At 41.6% G+C, this 10,859-nt stretch overlaps 1 protein-coding gene and 1 long non-coding RNA gene across 2 annotated transcripts in view; one reads left to right on the forward strand and one right to left on the reverse strand.

Annotated features, from left to right (window-relative positions):
* Window positions 1-1,613, reverse strand: part of LOC101752923 (NAC domain-containing protein 100) — a 4,306-nt gene extending 2,693 nt beyond the window's left edge. The window contains exon 1 of the mRNA XM_004957191.2: window positions 1,060-1,613. Coding sequence (XP_004957248.1) covers window positions 1,060-1,276 — 217 coding nt within the window. The 5' untranslated portion in view covers window positions 1,277-1,613. The remainder of the gene's footprint in view (window positions 1-1,059) is intronic.
* Window positions 1,614-4,595: 2,982 nt separating this feature from the next.
* LOC101753331 lies at window positions 4,596-10,625 on the forward strand. Its single transcript, XR_214704.3, has 4 exons — window positions 4,596-4,793; window positions 7,091-7,173; window positions 9,853-9,957; window positions 10,283-10,625. It is a non-coding gene; the product is annotated as an uncharacterized LOC101753331 (long non-coding RNA).
* The last annotated feature ends 234 nt before the right edge of the window (window positions 10,626-10,859 follow it).

Consider the following 10,859-nt stretch of genomic DNA (forward strand, 5'->3'; position numbering starts at 1 on the left):
TGGGGAGGGGGACCACTTTTAACACTTTTAGCACATTTTAACACCCCCTCCATGTGTTTATGAAAAGAGGGGTGTTAAATTTTAACACTTCATCTTTAACACTTGTGTTTGGCAACCAAAAGTGTTAAAATCTGTTAAAAAGGGGGTGTTAAACTTTAACACCCCCTTCCCAAACAGGCCCTAAATAATGATACATGCATATGCACAACTCAAATAACGAAGATATATAGCTAGCGGAACATCTATCCTATAGTTGTTCACCCGTAGTAATTTCTAATTAGGTATATAGTTGTGAGAGAGGAAGATTAAAATTGGGGATCAATAATATACTTGTTTCTTTAAGGACATAACTATAAGACGGTGACAACTAGAAAATTTCATATCCCTCGTTCAGAAGAAGTGAAGAAAGGAGTGCAAGGAGGGCATGCACTGGACCATATGCACACTCCACGCACAAAAAGGGGGGGAAAAAGAGAAGATGATGGCAACCTATATACCACACAGCATACCAAAGCTGCAATAAGCTAGGATGACGGAGTAGACAGAAAGAATAGAAAATGTAAGAAATAAAGAAACCTTTGAGACCCATTCATATATCGAATATATGAACAAGTAGTAGTTTGAGGCTTTTGCTAGCTTTTGAAAAACTTGCACCAAACGTGTGACAATTAGACAACTACTCTAGAGATGCTTGGAAATTAACCATGGCATATGCACCAAACGTGTGTGACAATTAGACAACTCTTCCTACACGATAGATGCTTGAAGATTAACCACGACCTCATCTACACGTACCTAGTTGTTCAAAATCTATATATCGATATAAAACAAGTCAACAATAACATGGTAATATGATGCTTGAATTTATGCGCACACATAAATATATGGTTGCATAAAAAGCTAATTATCCTTAAAAGGAGAAAAATATATGTGCTCATGCGCGCATGTTATTGTTAAGAAGAAAAAAAATAGCTTTTGATGATCAGTTAATGGAGTTTATTATCTGGTCATGAGCATGCATGAATGTGCCATGTGTGTATCCAGTTCGTTTCTCCTTACCCGGGAGATCCCACGGCTCGCACTTGTTGAGGTCGACCTCGGCTATGGCCCTCGCCGTGAAGCTGCCGTCGGCGATCTTCTGCCGCAGGTAGTACGTGATGAGCTCCTCGTCTGTCGGGTGGAACCTGAACCCCGGCGGCAAGCTCTCCTCCTTCTTCGACCCTCCCCCTCCCCCTCCATCTCCTGCAGCAGCAGATGCTGCTGCTGACCCGTCCATGCTCCGATCACAGGATCGATCGATCGATCTCAACACAGCACAAAATCAGAACCAAAAAAGGAAACCCTAACCCTAGCCTGCTAGATTGTGCACAAGACAAAGCCTCCGGTTTCTTGTTGCAGCACTTGAAGAAGACACAACAGGCAAAAACTCTAACGGACTCAAGAACGAAATGATTTGACAAGAAAGGGTTTGATAATGAGCTGCTAGGCGACGAGAGGAGAAGAGGAAGAAGAACAGCGCATACTGCTGCCCACACACACACGCACGGCAGCTCGCTCTCTGGTTGAACTTGTTGTTGGCCCCGGCCCCTTCTGAAACATTTGGGGTGTTTTTTCACGCAAGAGGGAGAAAGATATAAGGGGGCCACGAGCCACGAGCTCTGGATCGGAAGAGATGTCTCGGAGAAGCTTTTACCAACCGGGGGTCGTGAGCTACAAGCTGGACGTGTGCGTCGTCGCATGTCGCGCGCGTCCTGTTCCACGCGCTCGCCGCTGTACCTTTCAACCCGGGCCGGCCGGGTCGTCTTCGTCGCAGCAGTGCCTAGGATATGGTCGTCGTACTGGCCGGTGGCAGTAGTGCTCCGCCTCCTTGCCATGGCTTGTCTTTTCAATTTTCATGGCCGCGTCGTCCATAGTTATAAATGCTTAATAACATCCATGATCGAGCTGTACCCCATGCAGCTCAATGCTTATTAACAACTTCGCAATCTAGCTATAGATGTGCAGCTCGATCGATCAGCTCAATATATGCTCAAAATAAACATCTTCTGCGCGTTCTGGTTGCTGCATATCTTTGCGTTATGCATCTACATCTACACACACACACACTATACATATACTAGTGTCAACTATTGTGAACTGTCAGGTGACATCACTCGATTAACTCATACGTACGTAGTAGACTAGTAGTGTAGTACTGATCGATTTGACCTAGAAGAAGTTTTAGAAGAACAAGCTACGAAGGAGAGAGATGTATACGTATACGCTGTTACGCACGTAGCTTATCCTGAACAATTTTCATAATATTGGAAGTCAAAACATGTATAATCCGATCGATGGCAACGGAACTGAAGTAGTCTAATTCCGTACGTAGAGAGGATACAAAGATGGATTTTTTTTATTAGTACAGTGTAGCATCTGTATGTACACATAAACACATACTATACCCACACATGCCCCACGCATACCCATGCGCGCACGTTGGACCTACAAACTGTACATACACAACATCCTTCCGTTGGATATCGACGAAGTCGCACATGGCTTCATAGGTGACGGACACATCACAATTACCGTTGTAGCTCCACGCATACGTCTAAGAACTGCAGAATTGATTTTTAGAAATAAATCCCGATGCAATACCCAGATCAGTACGCTACAAACGCGTCTGCACGCAAAAATGGATTGATTGAGGAATTCTCTCTGAAACACCCGTCGAGGGACGCCGCCCGCAGCAAACTGCTAGCAACGCAACCACACTGTAAAAAAGATAACTCCACAAGAGAGTCAGCTAGCAATCAGGACACGTGCGGGTGGGCCCGGCGCCAGATACGGCCACGTCGGCAGGGGCCCACGCTCCCCTTGACCCGGGGGTAGGGAGCGGCAGTCGGGCAGGGGCGCCGGGCCTGGGTTCCCTCTAATCCCAACCAACGCGTAGAAAACAAATTGCATTGCAGCAACGGCAGCGAACTGTTCAGCACCTCACGGTCATCTACCGGCCTAGGATTATTCCCTTGCTTTATTGTCCATTTTGTAGCTTGTGCTGTGCTTTCCTTTGGTCTTAATCATCATCGGCTGGGACAGGGCTAATTGCTGTAGTGCTGTGTGTGTGTGTGTGTGGCGCAATTTGAATTTGGTGGAGAGATTCAGAGAGGAGTTTATTGAGCGTGTTTGTTTGTAATACAAAATTGAGCCTTTTTGTTTAATCTTTTGAGCAAGGCAATAGTTAGTGATCCCTCCTCACATATTTGTAGCGTTTCAAACAAACTTATCTGAGTTTTAGCAACTGAAACGTAGGAAAAAGAGGATGATGCCATAGCGTCATCGCCTCTGTCCACTTGCAAGACACTGCCTTGCATTGTGGCATTCCATGCTGCTCTCCAGGTCTTGTGAATATCAAGACAATGACAGTAGGATGCAATCTTGACAAACGGGGTCTGTAGGAGGACAGCAATTCATCAGGCTGGCCCAAAGCACAGGTTCAAACCAGATGATCCTTGGTCGTCACTCACATGCCACAGCGGTACAGCACCCACGATCAAATTATTCCCCTAAAAAACAGTTCTTCTTTAATATGCACGCCTAAATCTAGGGTTCTTGTTCACGTTGACCACCCAAATCGCCCTCTTATGTTTCCCCATACTTGGGCCCTTCCCATTTTCTTTGTGCCAATTTGTCTGGAAGTACGGACACTGACAGTTGAGTAGGCCTGAATATCTGCACATTGACTAAATCTTCACTGAAAGATACTACTGGTTTTGGTTGTGTCTGAAATTTCTGAATTTCTTGTGGCAAGAACCGATAGCTCGAACGATCCGATCATGAAATGCTGAAGTGACCTCTTTCCACTTATTGAATTGTGCGTGGTTCTCATGCATGTTTTACCGAGCACAACATGCACTGATTTGAGAGGAGTTGTTGTTGTTGGGCACAATCATTGAGACTACTGTTTTTGCAGAGTAACATCTGAAAAGGGCCACCTGAAAAGTGAGTTGAGGAATTGATAGTTCGAATTCGAAAAAGGCTGGTGCGGGTGACTCTCCAGGGCCATTTTGTGGTTGTTGATGTTGTTCAAAGCGTGATTGACAAGAATTAGTGAAAGTTTCCTTGTGGGTCAAATTCTCTCTTGAATTTGTCTCTCTGGGTTTGCTCAATTCCATAAGTTTAGAGTTGGTTTCTTGTGGGTTCAGTCTTTTCTTCCCCCATCTTGCCATGTCCTCAGCTGCGACCTCCGTGTCATATGAGATCTCATGACATGCTGCAAATCTGCTCGCAGGACCAAACTAGCTAGCTGCGGTTGTTCCTATGTAATGTACTGTGTGATTCTAGGAACAATCAGGGCCCAACTTTGCAAAATGCAAACGCAGCAGGTCAACAAGAAACTAATCTCTCGGTGCACCATGTGTTCATCTTTCGAGTTGGAAAAAAAAAATCTTCAACACAAATTGCCGGATTCTTTACTCATAACCGTCTGGCCTTTTTTTTTGTCGAGTCTCGTTTTTTTCCTTTTTGAGAAATTGGATTTATTAGCAGAAAATCCAATTTGACCCCTGCAACGGCTGCACGGTCACGGGCCACGGCCGCACCCGAACCTGGTCCAACCGGACCGATCCGCACACACCTCCTCTGCACCAACCGCACCGCAACCGCGCGTGACCATGGCTCGACCGGCGGCGGCTCGTCGGGCTCTCCCGCCGGACGCGGCCGGGGGCGTGAGGCGCAGCGGTGGGAAGGAGAGGAGGCGGTCTCCGCCGGAGACCCCGGCAACGCGTCCTGGTAGACTGCAGCGGCGGGAGGTGCGGTCTTCTCTGCTACTGTCTGTGGTGGTCAGATTGCAAAGCTTTTAGGGATTTATTACTTCGCTTTAGAAAGGGTAGAGCTTAGTGACTTTGATAGGGCTTATAAGCTACTCTGCATCATGTGAATAATCGTAGATTTGTGAGGGAAGGCTTTTGTGTAGCAGTAGTGCTCTTAAGATTAGTGTAGTGTTCAGCTTTTCCAAATGCACAGTTTAATTAAGAACGCCCAATTTGCTCAAGCGTTATAGGTCAGAAAAATTGTGCAGATATGTTAGTCTTGTTGAGAAATTCTTTTGAATATCATCTTGTCACCGCTCTGCCATCACTAACAAATTGTCGTTAGCGAAACTCCGCATCTGGCAAACCAACCCTTTGACATTAGTAGGATTGGTTTCAATGGACCACCCATTACTTGTGAAGCACTTCACCGGCAGAAAGTACATGGAAGCTTTGTGCCTCCATCAATCTTTCCGCAGCCAAAATTTACAATTCTCTGCGCGTATGGATATCTTCCTTTGAAATCGCATACCTAAAAGGGGGCCAGGATGTTACAGTTTAGTTGACTCCTTTGCGTGATAGGAATGTCTGTGGAACAGGTTCAAATTAGTCATAGCCGAAACCTTGATATGATAAAAATGATTGATGGATATATTTCTCATCACTTTGTATAGGTTCTGAAAAGGAATATAAGCACGCTCATCTTCAGATTGTTTAGAACTCATTTGGGATTTTGAGTATATTTACCAAGCCATTTGAAACTTCTATTACGCAAGAGGTTATAGTGCTCTTCCTTTTGCCTGAGTGTGGGAAGTTAATGGTGGTTGAGTGCAAGAAAAGAAATATAACTAACACTGTAAAGATGGAGGGATATTGAAACAGAACAATTGTCGCTAATGATGAAAACAGTCTCATGACCTGTGAAAGGTAGCTTCTACCTCCCTCATCTAATATATAGTTTCCTGCAAGACTGCTAACAGGCTGCAAACTTCAAAGATCATGTTCACATTGCTGTATCCCATCTTAATCAGAGATGTCCTTGTAGAATTACGTGGAGAATGTGGACATTGAGCTACACTATATCTGGAAGCTTCATGTTTAATCCTTTTACTTATTCCAACATGATGCTGTCACAAAGAAGGGAATCCTCATTTGCGGATGTGTCCCAGGTTCAGGGCGCTTTTATGTTTTGTGCAACAGTTTTGGGGTGCAATCGGTGTTTCTGTCCTTGGTGTCTAAAGATAGGAGTGTTGTAACATTTAAACTCTTATCCCTTATTTAATGAAGAGGTAGAGCTCCTGCCATCTGTTTCCAAAGAAAAAAGTTTATTAACTTGTTCTTAAATTTTGTGACAGGTAGAGTTGTAAGTTGAAATTTCTTTTAGTAGTATATATTGCTTGAACATTGCACTACCCAATCTCTTTCACAATGCTTCCATTTTCCAGTGTGTTTTCCTTAAAAAAAAAATCCAGATCACAGTAACAGTATATAGAATAGTGAATAGTGGTCTTTGACAATGCCAATTTATAGTATGTTGAGCCACTCCAGTAACTTAAATAGTTGCATTTTATGCAAAGGAAGACCAAAAAAGGTGCCCATGTGACTCACCATGATAGAAATTTGAATTTTTGCATGCTGAACTTCTAATTGCTATGAGGTATCATGTTGGTCAATCTGTTCTCTATGGAAGCACATAATCTGTTCCCTATCTGCTCTTTGACATTTTGAACATTGACTGCAAATTTATTGCGCGATAACATTTTTTATATGGCTCAATGAATTCAGCAGTCATGATCCAAACCTTTTGGGCATCTGCTTGAAGTATTTGTGGTAAACCAGCAAGCAGCATCAGTAGTGCAGAATTTATTGAACCAATAAGAAAATGACATTCTTTTGGACAAAGCATTATGGAATTTAATTTGAGTTGGCTGGAGTGATCGAAGTACATTGCTCTTGTTGAACTAGCTGAAACCTTGCTACATAGGTGGTTAAATTTTCAGAATTCTGTATTTGAGTTGCTTCAGCATATACTGTACTCGTGAATTTCTGCAAGTAGGAAAATCTTTGATATTATACTCTAGCAAAAAAAAAGGGAATATTCAGTTAGGCTGTTTATCAATACTGATTTGAACTCTTCACATGCTAATTACTTAGTTCTAACATCTATTGCTTGCCTTAAACACCTGTGACAGTTGTCAGTTTTTTAAGCTTGCATTTGGTGGTCTAGTAATTGATCTGCCAACTAAATGGCTATTCTATCTTCAGCTTGTTGATCACTACTTGCTGACTGCTTGCAGATAGTTGGGTGTTCCAAGGGCAGTAGTATGGCTTGTCTAGAAAGTGAGGTGTAGATGTACAGCAACCTCCAATTCCTAATCAGGTAACACATCAATGTTTTACTTCTGCTGGTGCAATTAGTTTGTCTGATTGTCTCATGCATATTTATTTGTGCTAATGCCATCTTAGTAGCTTCCTAACAATTTAATGCTCATATTAGTATAAATAAGTGTGGAAAAAAAAGCTTACAGTGAGTTGGTAAACTTAAGATGAATATGGGCCATGCTCGATAGTAGAATTTGTTCATCTCTGTGTGTCCAAGTATCCACATCTTAAATGAATGAAGTTCTGATACTACTTAAAACTCCAATAAAAGAAATCAACGTGCTTGGATTTAAGAATCGCTCTGCCAGTAGCGACAAGAGAATGGTTGCACACAAGTAATCTTGATTCCAGCATGAATACAGGTACACTAGTATGCTGCATCTGCTGGACACATTCTGGAGTGATCTTATTATTTAAACTATTCTATTTCATGCCTTTGGAATTTTGACTCAGAAAGGTGAATATCGTAGATTTTGCCTTGAAAAGATGAAAATATCCTTGATTTTTTTTTTCTGTAGGAGCAGTTTGTGTTTAATGCCTGTCATGGTGCATATTCTTAATTTTTGTGGTTATTCTTACAAAGAAAAGAACATGTGTCAATTAAAACAAAAACTTTGTGAGTAAAACAAAGGTAAACTGATGACCAAGGGATTAAATGTAGCATACTCAGGTATATGCTAATGACAACAAAACCATCACAGAAGCCTGAGACCTAGCCTTGTGGTAGAGGATCACGCAAACGACTATGAGTCATTGACAGTGATTCTGGAAGTTTCGTCATACCTGTGCTGTGTATACACATTTCAGATTGTTGGCACTTCAAAATTATAAGTGATTTTCTCTGTTTCTGTATCATAGTCATTTGTTAAAAAACTTGGAGCAAAATTTAACATACATAGTTATACATGTATTGATCCCAAAAAAGAAATGTGTTCTTCATCATCTGGACGCAAACATCTGAAACATGTTCCGTATCCATCTGGATGCGCAGCAATTGAAAATATGGTAATTTCTTCAGCGTTTAAAAGTAAATTCATACTTTGTGCTGATAGACACATTATACCTGCAAATGGTTCAAAGGCATCCTAAGTTCCTAACCATGTGCACAGCAACATCTAAATGACCTGTCTATTCTTGCTATCAACAAGTCTTTTTGGTAGGCCTTGTCTTTTGTATGCCCCCTGATTTGCAGCAGTAATGTGTGGATAGGTTCCAATCTGTAGTGAAAGTTCTTTCTGTGATGAATAAAGAATTTTACTTGTGAAGCACTCCATAATATGAAATTGCGCAGTGTCACGTTTGTGTTCACATCATTATTAAACTGGGTGCTAAAGACATCACTGGAGTACACCACAAAGTAGGAACGGGCCTTAGTTGTGCTCTTTGAAGTTGAATAGATCAATCATACGTCATTGATATGTGAGAGAGATTGACCCGTAATTACTCTTGGTGACTGATTGATGGAAACACGTCAATTTGGGTTACTGATAAACTTGTAATGTCATTCAACGTCAGCGTCCAAACAATGACCAATTCAATGAATCACATCAAAAGTTGTTTGTAAGAAACTTAGGCACGCAAGCACTTGTTGCCGACATACTTACTCCACGGCCAAGATTTGTTAGTAAGCATTCATATATTCACGGCAGAACTAACTGGCCTATAAAAATTGCCTATTTCACATCGGTCATCCACTTGGAAACTGAAATGTGAGTAGCTAGAAGCTAGGTTTCTTCTAGATGAATTCACTCCACAGGAGCACCTTCCATGATTAAGAATGAGAGAGGTGCCAGGTTGGATTTTATAGGAACTCCTATCAACTTTAGCTAAGTATTCATATGAAGATAGATTTTTTTAAATGTAAATGTAATACTATTATGCTATCTTTCTGCTGCACTTTGCTTTTGGTAAGAATCTGCAGTTGCAATGGAAACAACAATTTGCAGCTGACAAGTAGCATTGTTACTTGCTATGACCGTTAATACCAGAATAAGTGAAATATATGTGTTAATTCATACTTGTTGGTATAACGCAACCCAACATTGTCGGGGGACAGAAGTCAATCATTCCTCTTGTTGTTCAATGGACGCTAACTTTCGGGTAGCTACCAAAGCATTATGGAAGCATGGAAGTTAGGCTCTTAGACAGTTGACATGGATAGTAGGAGAATGTAGAAAAAGATTAGAGTATTTAGTTTATAATTTTCATCTACCTAATGGTACATAAAAATTAAAACACATTTCTTCACAACTTTCTGTTAAGAATTATTTTCAGTTTTCACGCTTAGTAGAATTCGCACAAATTGAGCATAGAAGCGCCGATGCCTTTATATACAAATATTTTGGTGTACCTAGGATCAAATTTGTGTGTGTCTGTGTGTTTGGGGGGGCGGGGCGCTTAGTTCTGGTCTGCTTTCCCCAAAGGTTATCTCATCCCATCTGCAAATATTGATGTATATAAGTGTGCATGCACATTCTATGCGGTTTCTTCAGAATGTGTTGTCATGTGAACCTTTGCTTCAAAATCAAACAATCCTCCAGTATTTCTTGATTGTTGTAAAAAAAATGTTCTGCCTCAGTAGGCAAATCTGTGTAACGACCAGTTACTTTTGTTGAAGAATTACACTGAATATATTTTCCGATGACTAAATCCATATTGCCTTGATTTCTTCTGACAGGGATTGTTTTAGTGTGGAGGTTTTCCCAGACAGATACAATGCATCTGCGATGGGAGATAGAAGACAGCTCCGTGCTCGTGTACAGTTTCCTTGAAGCTAATGCTGGTAGGAGTTTCTAGTTTATTGACAGATAGATCTTTTCTTAGTTGTTGATCCCAGCAAGAAATGGCTGTCCTTGCCGGTTCTTTCGCTTTTAGGTGTTCGTAGGTAGGAAAAACATGCACAGCATCATGGATCATTGACACTTGTTATGGACAATGATGCTGAGATTGTTGCCATTTGTTAGAGAACAATGTCAATGCGAACAAGAAAGCATATAATTGTTTGTTCAATAATTCCTGCTGCTTATTCTTTCCTCATCCCCCACTCCTTGTTCTCTGTGTTCTTGGATAAAGTATAACCTGCATTTGTGCCTGTGTCTTTTGGGCAGGAAAAGCATGGCTCGGGACCAACCGTGTCAAGCGCGCTTTGGAGTGGCTGACTAGAGTGTGCAGTAAGCCGTATGCTCGCTCCAGCCTCCAGTGCCCGAGGCAAGCATTACTGTGTGTCTATGAGCCGTCATGCCGAGAGCAGCGCTCTATTATGGTGATGCTGGTGCTACCTGAAGCCTAATGTACTGGACTATTGATTGCTTTCCTTCTACACTCTAAACTGAAAATAACTGTATGAGCAAAGGAAGTTTAGTGTACTTTCAAGATGTTGATATGATGCATATACAGATGTTATTATTGATGAAGCTAATGTGAGTTTCACATGTTATTTTTTGTCATCCATGCAAAATGAATCATAATTTGTCAGCAAAAAGGCGAGACGGGCTCTAATTGGCTGCGAATTTGGGAGGTGCCAAATTACTGTAGCAACACTGTAGCGTTTCGTTTGTATTTGTGAATTATTATCCAAATATTGACTAATTAGGCTTAAAAGATTCGTCTCGCAAAGTACAACAAAACTGTGCAAATAGTTTTTGATTTCGTCTACATTTAGTACTCCATGCATGTACCGCAAGT

The sequence above is a fragment of the Setaria italica genome, chromosome II, assembly GCF_000263155.2.
Source record: "Setaria italica strain Yugu1 chromosome II, Setaria_italica_v2.0, whole genome shotgun sequence".
NCBI classification, from domain to species: Eukaryota; Viridiplantae; Streptophyta; class Magnoliopsida; order Poales; family Poaceae; genus Setaria; species Setaria italica.